Source organism: Narcine bancroftii, chromosome 7 (assembly GCF_036971445.1).
Source record: "Narcine bancroftii isolate sNarBan1 chromosome 7, sNarBan1.hap1, whole genome shotgun sequence".
Taxonomy (NCBI): domain Eukaryota; kingdom Metazoa; phylum Chordata; class Chondrichthyes; order Torpediniformes; family Narcinidae; genus Narcine; species Narcine bancroftii.
This window is the reverse complement of record NC_091475.1, coordinates 7,202,069-7,229,429: the sequence shown is the minus strand read 5'-3', so window position 1 is coordinate 7,229,429 and position 27,361 is coordinate 7,202,069. Positions and strand designations below refer to the sequence as shown.

The following is a 27,361-nucleotide window of genomic DNA, read 5'->3' as shown; positions in this document are numbered from 1 at the left end:
AATTTTTTTAAGTTTGAGAGGTCGGGATTCTCAGGTGGTCTTTTACTGTAAAATGTTTCAACGCCCTACTGTGATGTCAGTGACTTGCACAAGATATTCTTGTGCTATTTTAACAACATCAATAAACTCCTGTCAACATTTCGGAACTCATTACCCAAAGTCAAAAGATTTAGTCATTCAAAACTTCCATTTTATTACTTATGATTTCATGATGTTACATGAGCTGAGATCATTACAGTTTTAACATTTTTAAATCAGCCATAGATGTTTTATTGGTTTTCAAATACTGAAACGATTATTAAATATTAATATACAAAATTGCATCTTAATGAAGAAATCGGTGCTTACCCGTCGGATAGTTTCTATGGATGTAAGATGTTGGATAAGGAGTAGCAAGATGGCTGCACCTTGGACTGTACCGTTCACAGCTATGAAATGAGTGGGCACTGCTGGCAAGTGGTAAAGCAGCATGGTACTGATAATTTGGATTTGCTGGGGTACAAATAGTCTCACCATTAGGTATCAACCAGCTGCTTACTGGAGAGAATAAAATCAGTCATAATTCAAAAGGATAATAACAACTCTTCCAGAATTTATTAGGAGACTTATTGTGTCAAATGTTACACTTCCAACTAATTAAAATATAATTAGTTCAAAGTTCAGTTTTATAGTACATGCATGGGATTACATACAACCCTGAGATTCTTTATTTTCCTGCAGGCAGGGAATTCCAATCAATCAGCACTGGGATTTTTGGAAAAACTGGAATATTTCACTTGTAGGTTTAGATGTTAAGGTTAAGTTTGTTGATTACAGAATAAAGTTAAACTAATGTAGAAACATCCCCTAATTTAGGAATACAATAATCCATGACTCAAATTTTACCAGTTGTTTGAATCTTTAATGAATTGCCAGCATCAGGTGCTAAGCTCCAAGTGGTGATGACTTAAAAATTAATACTCGCAAAAATATAACAATTACAGTGCGGAAACAGGCCATCTCGGCCCTTCTGGTCCGCACCGATTTAAGTGAAACTCCACTAGTCCCACCCACCTGCTCCCTGCCCATAACCCTCCAGCCCCCTCACATCCAAGTACTCATCCATCCTCCTCTTAAATGACAAAATTGACCCTGCTGCAACCACCTCTTCCGGAAGGTCATTCCACTCAGCCACCACTCTCTGAGTGAAGAAACTTCCTCTTATTTTACTTCTAAAGTTTTGCCCCCTAACCCTTAACTTATGACCCCTCGTTCCAATCTCTCCTACTCTCAAGGGGAAGAACCTATTCACGTCTATCTATACCCCTCATAATTTTATATACCTCTATCAAATCCCCCCCTCAACCTTTTACGCTCCAATGTTGAACTTCATTAAATTTTGCAGTACAAAAGCCTTCTGATTTATTGAGCATAAATTTAGAAGCATGACAAGACCGCACAGCAGAAGAAAGAATCTGGAGTGGACAACTTAGCTCCTCAAGGCTGCTCTGCCATTTTGAATGACTTGCTTGTTCAGATTGTAACCACATCTCTGTATTCCCATGCATCTCTGGTATCCTTTCACCCAGTTGTTCACTAAAGATCTATCTGCCCCTGCCTTAAAAATATTCAAAGACTCAGCTTCACCAGCCATTGTGAAAAAAAAGTTTGAAAGAATCATGACCCGGTTTTAAATGAGCAACCTTTAAGTTTGAAACGGTGATCCTAAATTCACTTACTACATGCTCTCCATATTCACACTGTCAAAGTCTCTCAGGGACTTACCATTTTGCTTAATACCTTGAAGAAGGCACAAGTCCGAACCATTGATAATATATCTATGCTATGGACGCTGTGAGACCGGCTACATTCCTCTCGCATTTACTGTCTGATTTTGCTTACATTTCAATGAACTTAAGTCACTCGGAGTTCCAGTTGACTCAAGCCCAGTTCTGATAAAAGCTTGTCAACCCAAAACATTAATTCTCTCTCTTTCCACATATGCCACCCAACCTGCTGAGAGTTTCCATTTTTTTTTTTAATCTTTACTCCTTTAAAAGTTAAAATGGCATGCAAGCATATTCTGCCGGAAACCAGCAGATATTGTTGGCATTCTTTGAGTGGCTCCTAGTAACAGCCAGCTTCAAGGTTGTGGCTAGTTTTTTTGCACATTTAAGATCATCAGTTTTGAATTTTCCTTTGTTCTGTGAAGATGGAAAGAATGGAGATGGCCCAAATACTTTTATTGACAATTTTAATCATCGTTTTAAGCATTATTTAATTGTTTTCTCATAGTTTTCGGAACCATATAACAAAGTAGCAGTAACTGATAAGGTTTAATAAACCGTGAAAAACCCAACTGCAACTTTAGTATGGATGTTTCTTTGAATTAGACAAACAACGATACTCTAGACTTTCCAACTGTTTATAAAGGAAGATAGCTGCAATAACTCCCTTCTACTGTCTTCCAGTAGCAATGATCAGAAAATATCAAATCATGGTCAAATGTAATACAAATTCTTTTAAACTCCTTATCACTGCATCAGAAATATAAATTGAATTTAGGGATAAATGGAAAGGGTAAAGATTCAGCAACTACAAATCAGAAAGAGGTTAATGGTGTAATTCTGAAATCTTGGCAAATTTTCTTGTCAGACTTTTACATTACTACTTTCTTCAATGATCCTGGAATATTACTCACATCAATCCGTGAAATGTTAAAGACTTACAATTATTACATTACGATATTAACGTGCTGAACATTGCCCATCTGTCAGCAAACATCTCTTCTGACCTTACAACCGAAAGAAGGGCATGATGAAAATGGCTGGGCCTGCAACACTATCCTAAAGAACTCCTGCAGACATGTCCAGTGGCTGAGATGATTGGCTTCCAACCACTACAACAACATTGCTTTGAGCTTGGTATGATTGCAGCTAGCAAAGGGTTTTATCGTGAATTCCCATTGACACCATATTAGCTAAGTTCCTGGATGCCACACTTGATCAAATGCTGCTTTAATGGCAAGGGCAGCTGTTCTCAACATTTCTGAAATTCAGCTCTTTTGTCCATGTTAAGCTTTTTTTGTAAAGTTTCTGCTTTAATTATAATTGCAATTAATTGTCATTAAAAATCTAGACACAGTATTCGTATTATTTGTTTTTAGACATACAGCACTTTAACAGCCCATACTGCCCAATCACACCCAATTAACCTACACAATTCCCGTACGTTTTGAAGGGTGGGAGGAAACCGGAGCACCCAGAGGAAACCCACACAGACACAGGGAGAACATACAAACTCTTTAAAGACTACACTCTATTTGAAGCCCGGTTACTGGTGCCATAACAGCGTTGCACTCATCATTTCACTAACCATGCTGCCCTATAAGAAATTAGGGAAAATACTCAACTGAATTAATGTAGGAACTAAGAATACCATTTAAATAGATCTTATTTAAAGTGTTAAAATTTAACACCTCAAAACACTGTATAGTGGAATGATCATTGCACACTCCAAATAAAAGTGATGTCTGCCTCCACAAATGTCTGGCCGCTTGTAGTTCAATCTCCCACTATTCATCATGAACACCCATCCTCCCGTGCTACCATACAAAGTTATTGACTTACTGTGAGAGTAACTCAAGTGGTGATTTGCAGGAAGGCCATCTGAGCTGTCCTTATAACCAGTTCTGTAACAATACAGGTAAAGATATAAAATTATTCTCTCAGAGAAGGGGATATTGAAGAATTAAACCATAAACTTGTTCTTATAAATGTAAATACAATTTTTTTTCCTCTTTGTGAAAGACAGTTACACATGCTGCATAATGATCTCTCTTATTCAACTGACTATATTCTTATATAATAAAAATTTTTTGGATTAATAATTAATACTTAATTAATTTTTTTTGTTTTTTTATATATATCGATCTTTTTTTAAGATATATATTTTTTATTTTTTTTATTATACTAATAGTATTAATTCTTCACTCTTTATCGTGGGGGTGGGGAGGGGGGGTTTAGGGGTTAAAAATAGGGTTTTTTTTAGTCTTAGTTTTTAGTTGTTAGGGGGAGATGCCAAGATTGGTATTGTATTAACTATGTTACTTTGTACTTGTATTACTTTATTTTGTATTTTTTCTGTACATGAATTACTTACTTTCTTCATATGTTAAAATTAATAAATAAAGTTTCGAAAAAAAAACAACTGACATTTTAAGACTAGCCTCCCAAGGTGCTTCGTTGGCTGATCCATTGACCTCAATTTGTGTTGAGTTGTCATTATTGGTTATAATATTTCTTTTTACTTAACTCATGGGGAGATTTATTATTTAATGCTCATCAAATGAGATTTCTCATTGTTAGCCACAAGAATTGGTTCTCATTACACTGACAAAATAATTTTTGGAAAGATTTGCTTCCAGAGAAAAAAAAATTGGGAATTACGCTAGACAACCTCAGGCTGAAAATAAAAGTTCATTTCAGATTTGCTGTATCACGTAGGAAGTTGGAGAAACATTAAATTAACTTTTATTGAATGGTGCATGTTTAACTCCAAGTACTTCTGAGCCAATCTCTCAGGTTGACTGCACATGTTGCACAATAAATGTGACGAGCTCAGGGTTGGGTCACCAATTTTACAACCAAAGTGGAGCTCATAGGCTTTCTTAATATCCAATTATGCTACATCTTTGAGCCTCAAGTGTATACTCGCCACAGGATGTAACAGAATTTATCACAGTTGTTGCGACATGGACAAGACATTTCTGCTGTATTGAATCTTCTTGAAGACAATAAATGCTGTTGTTAAGAATATTCACTACACTATTACTTGCAGAACATATGCATCAACATGCGTTCAATCTATAACAATGTAATGCACAGCATCTGTAAATGTGAGCTGCTTTTGTAGCCTGTCTGCAACTATCCTGACTAAGCATGCCCAGGCCAAAGACATTTGTACTGCATTTACTGCTTGGACTGACCAAAACATCTTGTTTTGTGGGCAATATATAGTAGGGTTAAAATAGGACAGGAAATCACAAAAATAGGTTATATCTTAAAAAGGTACATGATAGAAACATGTTAAGATGATCAGCAGTCCAAAATCCATAAAATACTCAGAAAAGTGTCTAGGAAGCAAAATTTTCATTGTCCAGTGTTATCAGAAAGATTTTTAAGTGTAGCTGAAATTACAGTTGCAGTAAAGCTCTTTACCCCAAAGCTATACATGAACTGAACACTCCCAAACCTTGAATATTGTATTCTTTTATTGTGTTGTTATTTTTATATTTTGTGTGATGTATGTGGGCACTATCTGGATGTGCACTCGATTTTGTTGTTCTTCAGCAATAACAATAAAGGTGATCTTAAGTTGGATTTTCCTCTGGGCTTCTTTGTTGTGAAGTTCTTGATGTTTTAAAACAGAAAGGAAACACCTTCCAAACAATCTGCCATGTCCATATCAAGCCGGTAAAGTGAGATTGGACTGTGAACCAAAAAACTTTTCTGAACTCACACACACACATTACATACACGTGCGCTTAGAATTAGAAGGGGGTTAAGTTAGGTTAGTTAAGTCGATAGTGATAAGTTAAAGTCTGTTTTCATGTTTAAAGATAATTAAAAGCAACTTTTGTTTAAGTAACCATTTGTCTTGATGAATATCTATTGGTGCTGGGTTTGGGGTCCTCTGGGTGTAACATTACATTTGCATTTTTATTTCATCTTTTAGTCAGGCTCTCAGTGGACTTGAAGGGCTTAAATCAACTGTAACTGGTCATTTCTTGAATCACATGCAATGTGCACAAAATGTAACTAATTTCAAAATTGCAGTGAGGCAACTTGTTGAATAACTTCACGTTCTGATGAAAACCACTGCCTTACCTTTCTTTAGAATCCAGGAATGCTTTTGCGAAGGGATTATTCTTAATCTTCAGAGCTGTAACCTTATAAATAATTAGATAGAAAATAAGCTATTATGTCATTAGATAATTAACTGAACAAATATTTGACTAAATGCTCAAAAGTCTAGTCCGAGATGCAGGCTGCTTCCTTCTGCCTTTGGTGGGTGGTGGGGGGGTAGGGTGATGGAGAACTTGCATCCCAATGGTTGTGGGAAAGGCACGTTGTGTGCAGCACCACCAGCTCTGACTAGAAGTGGGTAATAAAATAGAAACAAAATGGGTCGTTTCAAGCAGATTACTTTGTAAAATGGTTTCTTGCTTAAAAAGGAGAAAGACTTTGGAAATTATGATATGCTGTACCCAAGCAAAGCTTACAAAGCTTTGAAGGGAGCTCTCAAAGTATCACCAGGATGGACATTATAATTCCATCATCGCTGGGCTACCTTTCTGCCCAGACTGGTGCTCAGAAATAACTCACTGGGTGGAGGCTGATACTTCATTACCTCCCAAATCTGATTGGGTCCAATCTCAACATCAGGGATCCCTGGAAAGAGCTCATGTATTGGAAGAAGTAATCACAAAAATCCCCATTGATAAGAAAAAAAATCAGAAGAAGTCCTCCTGCCTCTGGCCAGAACCGCACGCCACGTAGGTAATCCTGATTAGCATATGTTGCAGGGCTTGCACGTTTATCACAAATTGTTTAGTGAGGTCACTGGATCCTCCTCATAGTGTATCAGCCCGGAGATTTCCAACCATGCTCCCAATCTATTGGTTATATGGCTCCCATCACAGAGTTATATAGGAGAGGAAAGATTTCCATTTATATACAGGAAAATCCATGCAGTTGACAAGTTTACATCAAAGTGAGGATGAACTGTCCCCTCCTACTACCAATTCACAGATAAATTCCTATTCTGTCCTCTGAATCATTTAATTCTTGGGTCAGATCCTGAGCCACACAGCCAGAAATTCTCATTTCTATCAATGCCAGGTGTTATTGAAGAACACTAACAAACCTCAGTAATCAGATAATGCACAAAGACCTCCCCCCCCCCCGACCACCAAGCCATCTGATTTCCTGAATTAAGAAAACCCTCGCAGTGGATGCATCTGAGGGCTGGGTCCTGCATTCAAGTTTCCTTTTGAAGGAAAGGAGAGTGTTGAACAAACAGTATTTTTAATTGGAAAAATAAATGGTCACTCTGTTGACCAGCTGCAACTGCAGCAATTCAGAAGGAAAATGAGACAAATACAATTCAAAGTCGGGGGAACTGCAGCAATGATAAAGTAAAGCCTTCAATCCAACATGCCAGACCAGCAGATTTTTTTTAAATTATTGGATATTATTCTATTGGTGAACACACATCTACCCCGCTCACTCTTTACAGGATAAGACACGTGCACTTAACTTTCTCTTTACGTGAGCAACTAATATTTCTAATGAACCTAATAAATTTATAGGGAGTGTGGGATGGAAGGCCATGCTAAGTTGAAAGAGACCATAGGAAACAGAGCCAAGTCATTTAAAGGGACCTCATGAACCAGAGACCAGGTGAGTGGACAGGGAATGTGGCAAACATCACCTGGTGAGCCAGATGCCAAATAATTAGAATGTTACTGTGCACTATTTCTTTAAAAATCTTAATGACACAGAACAGTGGCATTTCATCACGGGCCTGCCCCCAAACTGAGCGCCTGAGGTCCACACTGCTTGGAATCTGAGTTTTATATTCCTGCCTCAGGAATTAATAATAGTATTCACTTGTGATCATTGCTAAATAAATGCAACTACCTAACATAACATAACAATTACAGCACGGAAACAGGCCATTAGGCCCTTCCAGTCCGCACCGAACCAAACACCCCTCTCTAGTCCCACCTCCCTGCACAATGCCCATAACCCTCCATCTTCTTCTCATCCATATACCTGTCCAACCTTTTCTTAAATAATACAATTGACTCCGCCGCCACTATTTCTCCCGGAAGCTCATTCCACACGGCTACCACTCTCTGAGTAAAGAAGTTCCCCCTCATGTTACCTCTAAACCTCTGCCCCTTAATTCTTAACTCATGTCCTCTTGTTTTAATCTTTCCTCCTCTTAATACCCACCATAAAACAGGAAATAGTTTAAACATTTGATAAATCATATCATTTGAAAATTGACACAACTATGAAAAGCTCAAAACAAGATAATAATGGAGAACTGACCTCTTCATTCTGGTACGCAGTCACTGCAATGAACTGGGTTTCAGGGAAAGAATGGTTAGAAATCATCCGGTGAGGGCCCCCTACACGAACTATATGAACCTGGGGCTTGTATTTATGCAGAGAATTTAGAATTACCTGTAAAAAGATGAAAATGACCTGTGCAATTAAGTGCAAACTACATAGAGGGAGATCAAAGTCCACTGATCAATGATATCTAGAATGGCCTGTAAATGTTGATCTTGCCAGTGATCCTGTCCATAAGCACAAGGAAAAAGCTGTCCATAGGGGTTTACAAACTGGGCCTGCTCGGGGCCCGGGTTTCCTAACCACGTAGCGGGCCCCGGCACACCGGGCTATAAATTGACCGGTCAAACAGAGACTGGTTAATTTAAGGGCGTCACGCACCCACTGCAAGTCACCGGTATCCCCACCAGAAGTCACTAAAACTGGACATGTGCAGATTATCGCAGAGACTTAACCTGAGCTTCTCACTCTCCAGACTCGAACCTCCCACCAATGTGTCACTGATGACGTGCGCGCACGCAAGCACACACTGACGCCATCTTCCACCCTGGCTGCCATCTATTGATTATAACTTGAGCAGCAGCAACTACCCGGTATGTCTACACAGGGTCAGCGATCCACCTCCGAGGTAGTTTGCCAACCCATGCAGTTTTTTTTCAAAATAATTCTACCCACCAAATGGCCGGTACACAGGTAGATAACCTGTCAAATTGGCAGGTTAAACTCATGTGACAATGCAATTTATAAACCCCACATAAGACCACCAGACATAGGAAGCAGAAATAGGATCTTCAGCCCCGCCATTTAATCATGAGCTGATCCATTTCCCACACAGCCTCACTGCCCGGCCTCCTCCCCACAACCTTTTTAATGCCCTGGCTAATCAAGAACCTATCAATCTCTGCCTTAAATACACCCAATGACCTGGTCTCCACAACGACCTGTGGCAACAAATTCCACAGATTTAACCACCCTCTGGCTGGAGTGATTCCTATTCATTTCTGTTCCGAGCGGACACCCTTCAGTCCTGAAGTTGTGCCCTTGTTGTGTGGCTGATCATGAGGAATACATCTGCTATCAGGAGTACTGTGAAGTGTAGCACAGACATTCCTGAAAATGACCACTAAGGAGGACACATTTGCAAGCCAGGAAACTCCCCTTGCCTTTTGGTGGTACCACTGCCAACCATTTTAATGCATTTGTGTGTTTTGTGCAATCACTGCAGTCCTTGCAATTACAAAGAAACAAGTATCTTGTACAGATTTTCAGAGTTCTGGTTATCAGATTTCTCAGTCATCAGCCCAGGGTCTAAGATTGTAATATACCCAGAACCATCAATGGGTCAATTTTTTTAAAAATCTTGGTTAGGTAGCTCATGCATAGCCTGCTTCCTGCCACCGTGATGTACATTTCAAACATTAAGAAATTAAAATACATTTATAGAACATCATTTAACCAGCGGTTTTCAAACCCCCCCCCCCCCCCTAAACTCACAATCCACTTCAAGTAATCCCTATGCCATCGGTGCTCTGTGATTAGTAAAGGATTGCTTCAGGTGGGATGCGAGTAGAAAGAAAAAGTTTGAAAACCTCCGCTTTTTTTTACACTAAAAAAAACCATCTGTAACCATTCTGTTACAGAAATCTTCATTCATTCCTTTCTTGAAACAATTCGAATGGCTTGGTTTCATTCTCTATAAAATTGATAGATTCCGAAACTCTGCTCATTGCCTCAACTCTCACCCAAATCCTATTCTCTTATGAATTAGTACTTGATGTTGGGTTGAAGGACCTGTGCCTGCAACATGACAATATGAGATGTTTTAGGATATATTTGCCAAGCTTGTAAATGGAAGTCCTTGGAGCTCCAAGAAAAGTGTAGAGAACAAAACAAAGGACTCTACATCACCTTTGTTGACCTCACCAAAGCCTTCGACACCGTGAGCAGGAAAGGGCTTTGGCAAATACTAGAGCGCATCGGATGTCCCCCAAAGTTCCTCAACATGATTATCCAACTGCACGAAAACCAACAAGGTCGGGTCAGATACAGCAATGAGCTCTCTGAACCCTTCTCCATTAACAATGGCGTGAAGCAAGGCTGTGTTCTCGCACCAACCCTCTTTTCAATCTTCTTCAGCATGATGCTGAACCAAGCCATGAAAGACCCCAACAATGAAGACGCTGTTTACATCCGGTACCGCACGGATGGCAGTCTCTTCAATCTGAGGCGCCTGCAAGCTCACACCAAGACACAAGAGAAACTTGTCCGTGAACTACTCTTTGCAGATGATGCCGCTTTAGTTGCCCATTCAGAGCCAGCTCTTCAGCGCTTGACATCCTGCTTTGCGGAAACTGCCAAAATGTTTGGCCTGGAAGTCAGCCTGAAGAAAACTGAGGTCCTCCATCAGCCAGCTCCCCACCATGACTACCAGCCCCCCCACATCTCCATCGGGCACACAAAACTCAAAACGGTCAACCAGTTTACCTATCTCGGCTGCACCATTTCATCAGATGCAAGGATCGACAATGAGATAGACAACAGACTCGCCAAGGCAAATAGCGCCTTTGGAAGACTACACAAAAGAGTCTGGAAAAACAACCAACTGAAAAACCTCACAAAGATAAGCGTATACAGAGCCGTTGTCATACCCACACTCCTGTTCGGCTCCGAATCATGGGTCCTCTACCGGCACCACCTACGGCTCCTAGAACGCTTCCACCAGCGTTGTCTCCGCTCCATCCTCAACATCCATTGGAGCGCTCACACCCCTAACGTCGAGGTACTCGAGATGGCAGAGGTCGACAGCATCGAGTCCACGCTGCTGAAGATCCAGCTGCGCTGGATGGGTCACGTCTCCAGAATGGAGGACCATCGCCTTCCCAAGATCGTATTATATGGCGAGCTCTCCACTGGCCACCGTGACAGAGGTGCACCAAAGAAAAGGTACAAGGACTGCCTAAAGAAATCTCTTGGTGCCTGCCACATTGACCACCGCCAGTGGGCTGATAACGCCTCAAACCGTGCATCTTGGCGCCTCACAGTTTGGCGGGCAGCAGCCTCCTTTGAAGAAGACCGCAGAGCCCACCTCACTGACAAAAGGCAAAGGAGGAAAAACCCAACACCCAACCCCAACCAACCAATTTTCCCTTGCAACCGCTGCAATCGTGTCTGCCTGTCCCGCATCGGACTGGTCAGCCACAAACGAGCCTGCAGCTGACGTGGACTTTTTACCCCCTCCATAAATCTTCGTCCGCGAAGCCAAGCCAAAGAAATGGAAGTCCTTGGGGTACTTATAGCATCGGGATTGCTTAAGGTGGAATGAGAGTTTGGGGGGCAGTTTGAAAACCACTGATTTTAACATGTCCCAAAATTATTCACAACTAATTAAGTACTTATGAAGTACTTCCCACAAGCAAATATTGTCTTGTGTTGCTGTGAAATTGCAAATTCCATATGATGCAGTACAGCTATGATTTTCATCTTTGGCAAATAGACTCCTGTGACAAGCAACCAATTGAATCAAGAACCAACAGCCTGAAAATAAGAAGCAAGTGTTTGTTTGGCAAAAGACTGCCCTTAGGAGAAACATATGGAGGTACAATAAATAAAAGCTCTAGACAGTAAAGAGTCTTTTTAAACTTGAATGGGTTGAGACGCTCACTTAATAGTTGGAGAGAAATCCTGCACCTGCCTCATCCATCCAACGAAACTTGCGTCTCTGCACAACCGAAGGACAAACATCAAACTAGAAACAACCAATCAGCACCAGCTAAATATATGAAAGTAATCAAAACTGCAGTTTTTACTCTGCATTTGGACAAGATTGGATCAAGGCATTCTGCCGACAGAATGAAGAAAAATTGAAAAGCCTTCAATTCTATCACTGTAAGTTAATTCACAATAATCACCCAGTTTATTAATGGGTCCTAATTGATTTACTTGTTTATAAGAAACCCATTGAAAAAGGGTATAAAAGAGAAAAAGCACCATGTGATCATTTGAAATATTGAAACTGCTATACAAAGCTAATCAAGGACAAAATTACTCCGTCGTTAAGGTTGATCATTTTAAAAGCAGCTTTTCAAATTTGTCCCAGAATTAAAACCACCACAGGTTCATTTCCCCCAGTATGCGTATTCGTCAATGTGATTTTAGGTTTTTAGGTGTTCTAAAGGATTCGCAATTAACGTCATAATTGCAAAACAACTCTAATTATGTAATTTTGCATAAAGCACTTACTTTTGTTTATATCAATTTTGGGAAATTTTGTGCCAAGAAAAACACAAATGACTGAATTCATTACAAATGCTTTTACATGAAATTGTATTCATAGGGAGATCTCTTAAAGCTTACTAGGCTACATCAAGCAAACCTTTTTTCCTGACTAGAACATGATGTCCATTAAACTTTGAATGTGCCAATTAGTCCAGTTTATTCTTGTTTATATTTGGTTTCGACTCAAACAATAGTCTACACGAGTAGAGTAGGGGAGAGGATTGCTCCAATTACATTAATGCACACTTGATATTTCACAATTGCCCTGCCTGTGATTATAAATGAGAGGAGAAGGGAAAGCCTTACCTGACCAGTAGTGTTGGCTTTATTTGTTAACTTGACTTTACTGAAAGATATTGGGGCTTTCATCCAGTGTGCGCCGAAGTTCGGGGATTCTGGGTGAACATAGATGCAGCTTTGGCTCAGGGGCTCCAGTTTACCAGCTGGAATCCATTCACCGTTCACATATTTCCAGCGATAACCATCAGCAGGAACAAAGTCTAGCAGGAATGAATACATGCCATTGGGATCTAATCCAGTTACACTTATTTTCAGAACTGGAAACATCCGCCTGAAACAAGGATAGAAGGGGAGGAAGGATGTGGTGGAGGGATGGGGAAAGAGTGGGGGAAAATCAATCTTTCTTTCCAGGCAACACCCAATTACAGAAAATACCAGGGAAAGCAAAATAATTCATTCAGAGGGGCCTGGCTGCCATTCATATGGAGGTCAGCAGTGGAGAGGGTCAAGATGTCAAGGATCTGTCACGTCGATGCAATCAAGAAGAAGGCTCGCCAGCGGCTTTACTTTGTGAGAAGTTTGAGGAGGTTCAGTATGTTACCAAAGACTCTTTAAAACTTTGAATGGTGTACTGCGGAGTGCATTCTGGCTGGTTGCATCACTGCTATATGGAGATGCCAACGCTCAGGACAAGAAAACACTCCTGAAGGTGGTTAACTCCGCCTGCGACATCATGGGCACCAGTCTTCATTCTATCAAGAATATCTACAAGAGGCAGTGTCTTAAGAAAGGATACTCTATCTTCAAAGACCTCCCACCACCCAGGCCATGCCCTCTTCGCTCTGCTACCATTGAGAAAAAGGCACAGGACGAGCACTTAGCGGCACAAGGGCGGCTTCTTCCCCTCTGCCATCAGATTCCTGAATGAACAATGAACCACAGACACTACCTCACTTTGTCTTTTTCTTGCCCTTTTACGATTTATATTTTTTAAATCAATATTTGCTCAGCGATGCTGCCACAAACAATGAACTTCGAGACATGCTCATGACAATAAATTTTGATTCTGGTTCTCCTGTTTAGCTCAACCACACACTTAGGTAAAGTCACAGAGTTATACAAATGGAAACAGGCCATTCTGCCCAACTCATGCATGCCAGTTAGGAGGGCTTCCTGAGCTGGCCCCATTTGCCAGTGTTCGGCCCATATCCTTCTAAACCTTTCCTTTCCATGTCTTCCCAAACTCCTTAGGCAGCAACTTTCAAATCCGTTGCCGGCTGGAAGGACAAGGGCACTGAAACCACAGGAACACCACCAGCTAGAAGATGTCCCCTCAAGCCACGCACCATCCTGGCTTGGAAGCAGGTGGCCGTAAGGTTAACAACATTCGACAAACAGTTCAAAGGGAAACGTTAAGCTGGATGAAGAGTAGCTGGATTAGCCAAATAAATTTTAGAATTGATCCTTCAGAACAGCTGCAACTGTTCCAAATGTGTGTAAAAAAAAAAGGGAAAATTAACAATGTTATTTAATGGCAAGATATTTGGAGCATCAACAATAACAAAAAGAATAAATATGAACAAAATCATGTATGAATTAATCCATTGCTGCACCATGTGTCAATTACTTTGTTTGTGGACCCACCACCTAAAATTCAGCACATGCCTGAAGCATCAAATTCTACTGAATCAGCCTTGCTCGAGGGCAAGGTTTCACCTGTGCCGAACACGATTGCCTAAATTAAACTAAAACTTAGCTCCTCGCAGATGTTGCATATCCCTCGTCCATCTAGAAAGGGCCTTGTATTCTTTTCACCTTGTGACACAATTCTTTTTTTTAAATGTCATTGGTAGGAGAGACCTATGGAAGAAACCAAACCTTGGTTTCTTCATAGGGAAGGGGGCCCATAAACTTTGAGCAGAGCCGTAGGGCTCCATTGCCAACAAAAGGTTGAGAATTGCCGATCCAGAAGCCACTTTTTAAGCTACTATCCAGTTGATTTCCATCTCTACTCCTGACGGCCTGTTCCACACAACTACCAATCTGTTTTTAAAAAAATCTTGCCTGCACATCTCCTTTAATCTTTCCTCCTTTTGAATGTGACACCTTTACCCTGGGAAAAAAAGATTCTGACTGTCATCCTTAACAATACCTCTCATAATTTTCTTTTTTTTTTAAATAATATTTGTATTGATTTTTTCTATACATAAACATGCATATATAATACATTTATGGAATGCACAATAAAAATGGTAAATTACATTGCTTGGCAAATTAATAAAGGCATATTAACCTCGTCCATAATATATAAAACACAGACATATCTAATAATTTTAAGCACAGATAGTTGTGTCTCTAAACCCCATCCCCCTACCATTGTTGCATGGCTGGAGAAAGAAGAAAAAATATATAATTCATTCCTCTAACCAAGTACTAAAGTGTAAGATTTCTATTCTGTCTAAAGGTAAGTGTGGCAAGGTAAAGGAAGCCTACTTAACAAAGAGATCAGAAAGAAAAAGGAGACATAGATCAGATATAGGCAGAAAGGTTCAGGAGAAACCATTGAGGGACATAAGGAAATAGAGGAAATAAAGTTGGCCAAAAGCGGTTTTCAGATGGCTTCAGTAGACGGTGTAAAGAAGAATCCAAAAAAAAAAAGCTTTTGAAAATATACTAAGAAAAAATGACCGCAATGGAAAAGAATGTGTCCCTTTAAGAATCAGTATGGGCCAGAGAAGATTGGAAAGATCTTAAATGTTTATTGTGGAGCAAGTGAGGCAGGAGTGGGAGAGGATGGAAGAAGTTAAGGATAACATAGAGCATGTCAGCATCAGTGGTGAAGAGCTGTCAGCATTCTTGGATCACACCAAGGTGGATAAATCTCTGGGTCAAGATCAGACACAGTATGGGAAGGCTGAAAGGAACATTTTTTGAGCTTCTGACAAACACTTTTAACTCATCGCTGAGGACAGGGGTCTGTGGGTCATTATTTAAAAAGGGCTGCAAGGTTAATCTGAGCAACTACAAAACTGAGTCTGACATCGGTTGTATGGCAACTGCTGGAGAGGATGCGGAGGGATAGAATCTCTCAACATTTGAATGGCCAGGGAAAACTGAAGGAGAGCCAGCCTGGATTTGTGTATGGAAAATTGTGTCTCACAAAGTGTATGTCATAAAATTTGTCATTTTGCGGAAGCATCACAGTGAAAACATTGATATAAACCACCTTACAAAACAAATAAATTGGTGCAAGGAAAAGAAAAAGTGAAAGTAAAGCAGTGCCTTTGGTTTATTGATCATTCAGGATCTGATGGCAGCAGATCCTTGTGTCATTGAGGGCTTGTCTTCGGGCTCCTGTACCTTTTCCCCTAGTGGTGGCAGAGTGAAGAGAGCATAGCTTGGGTGGTGGAGGTCCTCAAGGATAGAGGCTGCTTTTTTTTTTAAAGATATCTTGTAGATATCCTCAATTCTGGAGAAGCTCAGCAGGTCAAACAGTGTCCTTGACATAGCAACGGTAAAGATACAGAACCCACGTTCACTCAGTGGAGTGAAGATTGGTGTCCGTGTTGTCGCAGGCCTGAGTTAACAACCCTTCTTGTCCTGAGAGTTGTCACTTCTGTACCAGACCATGTTGCAACCAGCCAGAATGCTCTCCACAGTACACCTGGAGGCTTTTGACGGACCGAATCTCCTCAAACTCCTCACAGGTATAGCTGCCGGGTAGCCTTCTGCTTAATTGCATTGACATGGAGGCTCTAGAACAGATCCCCAGAGATGTTGACACCCCAGAATTTGAAGTTCTCCACTGCTGGCCCCTCGATGAGGACTGTTTTGTGTCCTCTGGATTTCCTCCTGAAGTCCACAATCATCTCCTTGGTTTTGCTAATGTTGAGTGCAAAGTTGTTGTTGTACAAGGTAGATGAGAGCAAGATAGCTGATATGATTCATATGAATTTTTGTAAAGCATTTGATAACATCCTACATGGTAGGTTAATATGGAAGATTTGAGAACACGGTATAGGAGACCAAATAGATTTTAAAAATTGGTTTAGTGATAGAAGTTAGAGAGAAGAGGCAGTTGTTCCAGACTGGAGGACTGTGACCAATGGTGTGCCATTCGGAACAAAATCATTCCTCCAATTGGCAATGCCAATAACATTGGAAACATTTCAGATCCTGCAGACGTTCATGGGCAACAGCAGGTCTCTGGGCAGCTAAATTACATCAAGGTTCAATGATTTCAGCTCATTGAAAGTGCACAGAGAGAAAAATTAAAATCATACTGCATCCCTGGAACTGCATTAAAGTGTCTTAAACTCTCGTTTATCACAGTACTGGTCATTTAATTAAAAATGTTTGCCCAGATGGGCCCCGGTTTGATGCGGGAAATCATTTTTGCACAGATGGAGATTTATTCCTGTAACAAAGATGACATGCTGCAAATTGTGCGACTAGATCTCAGAATTCATCGACTCCACCTGCACTGCAAGCTTTTCCAACATCTTAAAAATATACTTCAGGTTTCTATGATCTGCTACAGTTATTATGTTAGGCTTTCTTTTCCTGCAAGGGATTCAATTCCTTTCCAGGTCAATGGCTTTCTCATGTTATGTCTTTCTTAAATCTAGAGAAAAAAAATCAGAAGTTGTACTTTAGACACAACAACTAAATTTGAAGAAACATGGAAACCATTTATTGATTATTTTCATGGAATATAACTGGTGTTATTCTATGAATTAATTTTTCTTTTCCAGACATCTTTGTTATTTGTAGGTGTGGACCGGAGCTATGTTTTAAACTATTCAACAGATCCTGGGGATAGGCTGCTCAGTTGATTTTTTTTTTTATTTTATTTTCCTGTTTTCTTTTATAGATTAGTTGGGTTTTTATATATATGAGAATTATTTCTAATAGGACACATTTTCACTCTGGAATTTATATGACACTCTTACTATGTAGACTTGGACATCCCATTTTGATTGTGTTATTTCTATTCTCCTTATGCTGTGTACATTACGAAATGTTAATTAAAAGATTGAAAAGAAAGAATAAAACATTGATTCAGCATGCCTCACTGTGACACTTTCTAGTTCTTCAGTTCACTGGGTTGGTTGTAGGTTTTTTTTTGCTGTCAGATTTCTGACTGGTACTTTCACTTCCTTGATACTTCCACCTCAGTGAAGTAACCACCCGATTTCATACCACATTCTCCCATTTGCTAGATTTGGTTGAATCAAGCTTTTTTAAAAAAAAAACAGGTAATTCAAAGATTCTGTTCAAGAATGTAGGACGCGAAGCAGGAATAGTTGAATTTATGATTGGATCTTATCTCCTGACATCTACAATTTGAGTCGTCAACTGTTTGCTTCCAAAGAGCTAGGATCAATGGTTCCTAACGTTTTTCCCCTCCCCCACATGACAAAGGATGTGTTGGTGCTCTGTGGTAATAAGGGATTACTTAAGGTGGCATGTGAATGGAAAAAAAGGTTGAGATCCACTGGGATGGTTATGCAACCCACTCTGTAAGGATGCGTTGTGCAAAAGTATAAAGAGACAGGTGCCCTGGCATTCTTATCGTGCCACTAAACTTACTTACTGCCACAAGTTCAACTCTAAGAGTCAATTCCCATCCTAGATCGCTGCCCTCCAACACAGCACGACTTGTCAATGATCTAGCGACACTTCCAGCTTTTCACCATTTATAAAATGCCAGGGTCTGACCTCTTTAGGCCCACAGAGGGATGATTTTACATTTGCCAGCCTGGTAGTTCCATAATGTGTTGTTCTAAAAAAAAACTCTGTCCGGAATTAAGATTAATTTTGACAATTTGATTTGTCCAATCTATGAAGAAGATTATAGACCATCTAAAAGTTTTGCCATTTACAATGTGTTGTGAACAAACCTGAATCTGTCACTTTATGTCATTTATAAAGTGATTTATTTAATTGGTCTTTGTTGGACACTACTGGCCACTTGCTGCCATTTAGTGTTAAGAACACAAATGCTGGAGGGAACTCAGTTGGTATCGAGTGTCCATATTGCCAACATTTTGGGTCTGAGCCCTTCTTCATGAGTAAAAAGCAGGCAAGCAACCGGATGAAAACTGGCAAAGGGGGAGGACTGGCCGGGGGAGGAGTCCAGACCAACAAAAGGCGTCAATTGGATATGATAAGAGGAGAGATGAAAATTGATTTTGGCTCTGTGAAAGGAGACAGAGGGAAAATGGAAGAGAGAGAGAGCACTTGACAGGAGAGGAAAGGGGAAAAGAGAAGAGAGAAAGCTGGAGAAAGGAGATAGGGGGATGAAGATGGGGGGTGGGAGAGAGAGAGAGAGGGTGGTTCCTGCCTTCGACCATTCCCTGAATTTCATATATTTTTCTATCAGATCAATAATAAGCTTTCAAGTTCCTGACATGGACTGCAAATGTTGATAAAAACAATTAGGTCAGATCGTACTCGACCCAACATTGGCCTCCGAGTTTCTCCAGTGGGCACAGAGAGCCGAGCCTCAGGCAACAAGTCCCTGACCCCGCTGTCTTTGACAATTGGCTGGGGTTTAAATATTTCTGATAATCAGACGCATCTAACATTAACTCAAATACATTTAACTTTTCTTAAAGAGTAATTGAAACCTTAAAGAATTATATGAAATTTTGTTCAAAACTTACCGTTTGAACGAAGATTGAAACTCCTCACGCCGGCCTTTGGAACCGAGCAAGAGCCGGGACAGTATCTGACCTCCAGGAAAGCAGCGCAAGGAAGGCAGACCCGCCCACGCCTCATTCATTTCCAGACCACATTCATTTTCAAATTTCAACTTTGATCCCTCGATTCCTTGCTGCCTGGTTTCTTTCCACGTCTCCTGGTAGCACTAATTACCTGGACCCGAGGAACAAGGGAATGCTGAACACGCCGTGAAACTCAGCGGGCCAGGCAGCATCCAGAAAGAGAAATGTTCGGTCAACTTTTCGGGTCGGGTCCCTTTATAAAGTCCTGAAGCTTTATAAAGAGATCCGAGTTTGTTTCTTTAAAAAAAAACCTTTTACGGTATGGGACCCGAATCCCACCCCCCTCCCCTTCCCAGGAGGGATTGCCCCAGGGGTATATAATGTATCATGTTTGGGACACTTTCCACATTTTACGCAATAGTAGATTTTCCCAATTCAATATAAATTTTGAAAACTTCTACCCTTATCCAGTCCTTGGCTGCTACCCAGAGTAGGAGTACACAACTTCCACACTCTTTATTCCTCCCGGTTTCAAAAGTAAATCAAAGGAATAATTCAAATGTAATTTTAAAAAATAAATTCATCTTAGAAATGGAAACACATAGAAACCGCAAGAAGAGAAAAGCAGAAACTGGAACCATTCCCCCCCCCCCGCCCGGGTTCTCAACAAATCCAGAGACTCATGTTACTCGTGCACTTCATTGGGCTTTCTCTGTTCTCTCCGTATTGCACAGACCGTTTGTTTGCACGCGTTGTCAGTTTCTAGTTTTGAACAGGTTTATTTTGTGCTACACGACTAATCAGTGGTAATTCTGCCGCGCCCCGCAGGAAAAAGGAATCTCAGGGTTGTATGTGAGGTCATGTCTGTCCTGTGGCAAGAAATCAGAAAGCTGGTGGAAACTTTCTTGATCTTTGCAACTTTTCTTGTTTTGAAGGGCAGAAAAAATGCTTAAGAAGCCGTTTCATTCACAAGTTTTCTATTGACAAGATCATTTGAGCAATATAGAATATTATAGAATGCACGCGGAACGAAACGAAATATTTGAGGAGACATCCATGGTGGAACTTAGCCAATTCTTTTGAATAACTAATAGCCACACAATGTGACTGAATTTACCTTCTTCCAGTCAAAGTTCCTGAATGATAATGATCTCAGGAATCTATTTGTGTATGCAATCATTCCGTCTTTAGTTAGCTTCTTCCCAAGTTGTTTTAACTAACCTTCCATTCTTCGTGACAATCATTTCGTTAGTGACTGCTTTGAACTTCTGCCAAAGATTTGCATCTTCCAGGACCACTTTCAATTGCTTTTCGGTGGGATCTCCTTTCTCACTGCCCGTCCCCAGGGCGCCCTCGACAGCGAGGAGCAAACGAGCCACACGGCTCTTCCCCTCAGCGTCGTTCATCTCAATCCGTCCAAGTTCCTCGAACTTCAAGGGAACTGGTCATTGAGGGTGATGTTCAAAACTCATCGTTGCACAAATGAGTTCGCCTGTCACATGACTTTCGCCCGACTTGCTATTGGGTTGGTTGCCTTGGTGGGGGGGGGGGGGGGAATCGCTGGTCAAAAATGTTCCAGTTTATTGCGTTGGTCACCGCTGCTGTCCAGCAGTTGTTGCCCGTGGAATGAACTGACGCCCCCATTCCCCAACAGGATTGACAATCTCTTCTCGAACTGGACGCTCGTTCAGTTTAATAACCTGCAGATAGATTATGAGACGATGATAAGAATGTCAAACTGCGCAGAAATTATATCAAATAATGTTGCATATTTTCTCAGAGAAGACAAATCTTCGAAAGTAAATATAGGTTACATTTAATATGCCTGGAAATGAGGAATAAAGCCTTTGCAGACATTTAATCATTTGAATTTTAGCTCATAAACTTTTAAACATCTAATATTCGACTGTATGAAATCTTCCTGGGATTTTTGTACATCACAGATAAACTGGAAAAGAATAAGGTCCCTAATTTTCAATCACACCTCAACAGAACGAGCTTTTTATTTGCTTTATCACTAACGACATGATCATTCTCTCTTCAAGAGGGGAAAATAATTATACATGTTATTTTCTAGTAGTACCTAGGCTCCAAATCAAGAACAATTTACAAAGGACGGTTCAGAATATCAAACCTTTATTCGCCCCCTTCCAATTCAAGTGAATTAATAACGATTTGGAGGTGGGGGGGGGGCGTCATAAAGATCCTTGGAAATATTGTCACAAACAAACGGCAGCTTAACTTCCATGCTTAATGGGAAGAAATACCAAGAACCATAGCAACTGGCAATCCCCATATTATCAGGGAATCGATGACTCCCAGTCTTTGATTCATGAATGTTCCCCGAACTTCCCTTCGCCAAGATTGATGCTCGTCGTTTCAACCGCTGAAATAAAGATGAGTCGAAATCCTGTCTGCTAATCCTCCAAGGCAAACGTGAACAGATGAGGAAGACTCTGGTTGTGTCAGAAAGACGCAAAAAGTTGTCTCTCTCGCGTTAAACTTAAGCAGATGAAGGGCTCAAGCCCGAAACGCCGGTGAAGTATTTTTATCTTTGACCTGCTGGGTTTCTCCAGCATTTTGTGTCTTGACTTCAACCTGCAGAAATGATTTTCGTGTTTTGACTTCTTAAAATTAATGTGGAGTTCCTCCAGCATTTCAGTGTGTTTGACACACTGTTGTGCCAACTTGTCTGAGTCTGTTGCACATCAGTTTAATCCTTCCCAACCTCCCAGCTCCTACCCCTCGACCCCCCTTTAAAAAGCAACCTTAAGACATCTTCATTGACTGACCTGATCAATATTGAGACTCGCTTTATGTTCCTACATATAGTGAGGTCTGGGCCATTATTCTCTGAGCTCTGTTCTCACCAGGATGAGCCCTGGGAAATGCCGGTGTTGTTTTTCGAGTGGACGAAGTTCAACTCACCGAAAGATTTTATTTGATCTTGTCCAGCCTCTTTTTTTTTTGGGGGGGGGGGGGGGAACAGGTTGAACTCCGGCGCTAACATGAATAAAGTGACCACATGCAAAACACGCGGGAACTTTCCCCCTCAACGCTGTAAAGTGTAACATTGGGACATGTTCGAGTCAATCATTTACCGGCGCTCAAGATGAAACTATAGTTGGTGTCGCGCACGGGGCCCGACTTCAGACGGCGATTCCATCCAATGCAGAGCGACCACTTCTCATTTTCTGTTCATTTTCAGCCTCGTTCTTCCTCTCCGGGTCACCTTTCCCAACCCTGCCCCGCCCGAGTATTTGTCCCCCCCCCCCCCCCCCCCCCCCACCGCGCAAAGCGAGGAGATTATAGCAAGAACACATGAAATGGGATTTATTTTCCCTAAAAATCGGCCTTTTTTTTGCAGGAGTAATTTATCTCTGGGAAGTAACGCAAAAGTAGAAACGTTGACATTAATTTCAAATAACACCGCAAATACTCGTTAAGTCGGCGAGCTTCTATGGGGGAGAGAGAGAGAGAGAGGGAGAGAGTGTGAGAGAGAGAAGGGGGAGAGAGAGAAGGAGTGAGAGAGAGAGAGATAGAGAGAGAGGGGGAGTGAGAGAGTGGGAGTGAGAGTGAGAGCAAGGGAGAAAGTGAGAGTGAGAGCAAGGGAGAAAGTGAGAGTGAGAGAGAGAGGGAGTGAGAGAGAGAGTGAGAGAGAGGGAGTGAGAGAGAGAGAGGGGGAGAGAGGGAGAGAGAGAGAGGGAGTGAGAGAGAGGGGGAGTGAGAGAGACGGAGTGAGAGAGAGAGAGGGGGAGTGAGAGAGAGGGAGTGAGAGTGAGAGAGAGAGAGAGAGGGGGGGAGTGAGAGATAGAGAGAGAGTGAGTGAGAGAGAGGGGGAGTGAGAGAGAGAATGAGAGTGAGAGAGATAGAGAGAGAGAGAGGAAGAGAGAGAGAGAGGGAGTGTGTGAGAGAGAGAGAGAGCACTTCTATAGTGTTACAGAGCGAGAGAGAGAGAATCAGGTTTAAATCGATAACCCTTCATCAGAATATTAAAGCATTAGGTGCAGCAGGAGACAGACGCCTTATCTCTTTCGGCTTCGTGTTCTGATAACGTGCTGGGGAAACGTGTTTCAATGTTTTACTCCACATTTCGCGCCCAATCATGCACAAGGAAGGTTTGATATGCTTTTTCTTTTAAAGAAAAATCCCTATCCTCGTGTTCACAAGCGACTTGCAAATTATTGTCGAAAGTGGGCGAGAAAAGGGAAAGCATTTATTCATGAATCAACCCTGTATCTCGCCTTCTGCTCTTGAAGACATTTTACCTGGTTGTTCTCGTTTCTCGCAATGTAGAAACAGAATAAGAGGGTGCAGGGGGTGTATGAGAAGACAGATCAGCAGATATTGAGTATCTAGAGCTGGAGATACAAATGCATGGTCACCGCCCCATCAAACTAGATCGGACTCTCAGCGATATTACTTTAAAGTTCCTCGAATGCATCGTGTCCGCAAAAGTTGTAAAGTTGCCCGTTAAAAGGGTGATGAATAGGTGACCCGCAGTGGGGAGTAACAGATATTACAGAGATTTTACTTGAGAGCCTGTGCTTGATAGGGAATCATTTTGATTTGATCCCTAATCCACAAATCTTCAAAATATTTTCTTTCTACGATGCATTAAAACTAACCTGTCAAACAATAAATGACAAACCCAGCGTTTGCAGCTCAATGGATTTTCTTGGGTCTGGCCTCTGCTACCCACGGACGTTATGGTTCGAGATTTGAAATAATTATTATTTGCAGATCTCTTGAAAGAAATATTTTCAGGGTAAACAGATAATATTTAATAATTAAAGGGATAATTCAAGTTCAAGTTGATTACCACCTGACTGTACATTTACAACTAGGCGTGACAGCATTTCTCTGGACTAAGGTGCACACACACTCAAGGCAATCACATATAGACATAGAGATAGAATTTTATAGAGATACATACATGTTGGATTGATTTATTCGGTTACAGGTTACTTTCATCAAACATTCTGATTTGTCTTGGGACACTTCTCTATTGCTTTTATTGCAGATTTTAACCATTATTGCAATATCTGCACCGTTTAAAATAATAAGTAATGTTTTATATAAAACCTGAGTCCTCGAAAAGTGTCTTCGATATTACTTGTTTGTGAAAAACCTTGATTTGTTCTCACAATATTCAGCATTCAGTGTACGCTGTGGGCCACAAAGAAAAGATTGAACGAGTTCCATTGCATTGAACCACAGATGATCAGACAAAATGGATGGGATTTAAAATTCTTCTTAAAAAATCTCCATTGAGTATAATCCATTGATTGGCCCGTTTGGAGTTCAGCTTTTTACAACTATACAAATGAAATATGTCAACATTTTTATCATCCTATTTCATTCTCAGATTGGTTTGCATTAATACAAGAGATTATATTCCACACACATGGTTCAGCTAAAGTTAAAGATACAAGCTATGTTTTTTTTCTGGATATTTGCTTTCTAATTTGTATGTGATTTTGTTTCAGGGTACTATTGACTATTGACAAACAGATACAAAAAGGAGCATTTAAATAACGTGTAATTTATCTGGCCATCCTTCAAATAAGACAAATGTTTGTCCCAGGAATTTGGAAAGTAATATTCTGTCAGGTTTAATGCAATATTAGATTGCAGATATTTTCCTCAATCACCTTTCTCAATGAGATAAATTGTGTAAAACCTCCCTTCAGCGATTAAATTATGTTGGCTCAGGTTTGGTTAGGTTAGATTAGGTGAAATTAGGTTGGATTAGGTCAGGTAATTTTTGATTAGGATAGGTTAGGTTATGTTAGATTAGGTTAGAATCAACAACAGATGGAAACCATACTCTTGACTATCTCACAAACACACACCCAGACACATATACTTGATTTCTGCGATGTAGAAAGCCCTGTCTCGAGCTCTGAATGCAATATACTAAATATGAAGTGAAAATCAAGTGCAGCTTCACTCAGGATGTAGTGCGTTTCTTCCAATTGAGTGTCACCTCATTGCTCCATCCAACTCCCATTTTGACCTTTCTGTAGTTGGCCTCCTGTCCTCTTCCAACAAAGACCAAATTAAGGAACAGCATCTTAGGATGTCTTGACTCTAGTCCAATTGCAACTTCAGAGTGTTATGACCTAGAGCAGCAGCAATACAAATTCACTAAGACAATTGCATCTTCAAAACAATAATTTTTATTAATAACTATTAAAAATATATCATTTGTTTCTTAACTCTAAATTTCACCCCACCATGCACAAATGTGTGTGTGTGGGGGGGGGGGGGGGAAGATCCCAAACCATTACAGTCATGCACAATTCTGAAAAGTCAATTTCAAAGTTCAGTCTTACAAATCTGAATTTCAGTGTCTTTAAACTGTTGTTCAAAAGTAATTATGGAGTAGGTAAGGCAGCAAGTCATCAGAGTTCTCAAAACTCACAAATTATTGTAGAGTTGCTTTCAGAGAAATGTTTCTTCTTATGAATGATTTTTCACAATTCACCTCTCTTGTGTGGAGGTTTACACAGAGGACAATAATTCTTTTTCAATTGCTGAATCATTTTTTTGATGTTTATTGAATTTCTTAGAACTTGTGATTTACACAATGATTTGACAAACCCAGGCAAGGGTTAAACAAAGTGGCATTACAATGACCACAGTAGTACTGCTCTCTCTTGACCAAGAGAGACAGTCAAATTGGTCCTTTTCTTCGAAGCCACCGATTCTGTGATCCTTCCCTGACATGGGAGAACACAACAGCACCTTTCTCACTGTAGGTTACTGAATCTCTGACTTCAGATGAAACTGAATCATAATCATAAAGATGCTTTCTTGAAGTGTCACAATCACATGACATGACATCACCACTGGTTCTATTTAAAGTATCATTTCTTCAAATGTATGAGTCATGGCAGATGGCATCTAGCTTATTTATACAGGTGTCTATAGCAAACATACATTGTCTCAGGTTTTTCAATGGAGAACAATAACCAAACTTCTTACTGCTCCGAAGTAGCAGATAAGTTTTGTTTTGAGCAAAAAGGTTTTTAACAGAACAATCGACTCCAATTTTATGACTGAACTGAACAATGATAAGTTTTCTATTTCTACTGTGTCAGGTTCAAAATGGTGTTGTGTGTGTCTTTGTGTGTGTTTCCCTGTTTCCAACCTACATAGTCTTTTTATTTAAAAAAAATACATATAATAAATCTAAAGATTAATATTAGCATAATTCTGTAACACCTCCTAATGAAAATGTTGAGCTTTTTAAGAACAAATTTTTAATCTGCAATCTACAATTTTTCCTGTAGATTTTACATTCTAAGGTTATACAATAACATTTTTTTCAACATTGCAAATTCAACATCTTGAAAGACAATCAGCAATTGCATTATCCTTGCCTTTCATGTGAGTTAACATTAAATCATATTCTTGCAAAGTTAAACTCTAATTTAACAATCATCTATTTTTATTTTTTAATTTTCCTCAAAAACACTAAAGGATTATGACCAGTGTAAACACCAATCAGTCCCCAAGCATTGCAAATGTAAACCTTGAAATGCTGCATAGATCATACAGAGGACAATAATTATTTTTCAATCGTAAAATCATTCTTTTGATGTTTATTGAATTTCTTAGATATGTAAGCCACTGGATGGTCAATGTCATCACAATCATTCTTTTGCAACAGCACAACTCCTGTAGCTTCATTACAGTAGCGACTGCTAAAGAAAATGGCTTTTCAAAGACAGGTGACATAAGAACTGGCTTGTGACATAAAATGGCTTTCATTTTGTTGAATTCTTCCTGTCAAATGATTGTCCAAATAAACTTTTCACCCTTTTTCAGGAGGTTAGTCAAAGGAAGGGCTACATCAGCAAACCTTTTCCAGAAATTTCTATAATACCCTACCATTCTTAAAAATCCCCTAACAGCTTCCTTAACTGAAGGAATTGGAAACTCAGAAATCATCTGAACTTTAGCCTGAACAGGCATCACTTTTCCTTG

The 27,361-nt window shown here is 40.3% G+C and overlaps 1 protein-coding gene and 1 long non-coding RNA gene across 4 annotated transcripts in view; one reads left to right on the top strand and one right to left on the bottom strand.

Annotated features, from left to right (window-relative positions):
• Positions 1-22,255, bottom strand: part of LOC138738464 (T-box transcription factor TBX19-like) — a 29,477-nt gene extending 7,222 nt beyond the window's left edge. The window contains exons 1-7 of one of the 3 annotated variants that reach the window (XM_069888726.1): positions 22,159-22,255; positions 20,588-21,066; positions 12,705-12,969; positions 8,100-8,234; positions 5,868-5,929; positions 3,609-3,670; positions 349-537 (exon numbers count right to left, since the gene is read on the bottom strand). In XM_069888726.1, coding sequence (XP_069744827.1) covers positions 349-537; positions 3,609-3,670; positions 5,868-5,929; positions 8,100-8,234; positions 12,705-12,969; positions 20,588-20,772 — 898 coding nt within the window. In that variant the 5' untranslated portion in view covers positions 20,773-21,066; positions 22,159-22,255. Of the gene's footprint in view, positions 1-348; positions 538-3,608; positions 3,671-5,867; positions 5,930-8,099; positions 8,235-12,704; positions 12,970-20,587; positions 21,067-22,158 lie in introns of those variants that run through there. The other 2 variants (XM_069888724.1, XM_069888725.1) reach the window with 2 other exon arrangements.
• LOC138738466 (uncharacterized) overlaps positions 1-27,361 on the top strand; it is a 57,082-nt gene that overhangs the window by 8,410 nt on the left and 21,311 nt on the right. The window lies entirely within an intron of this gene.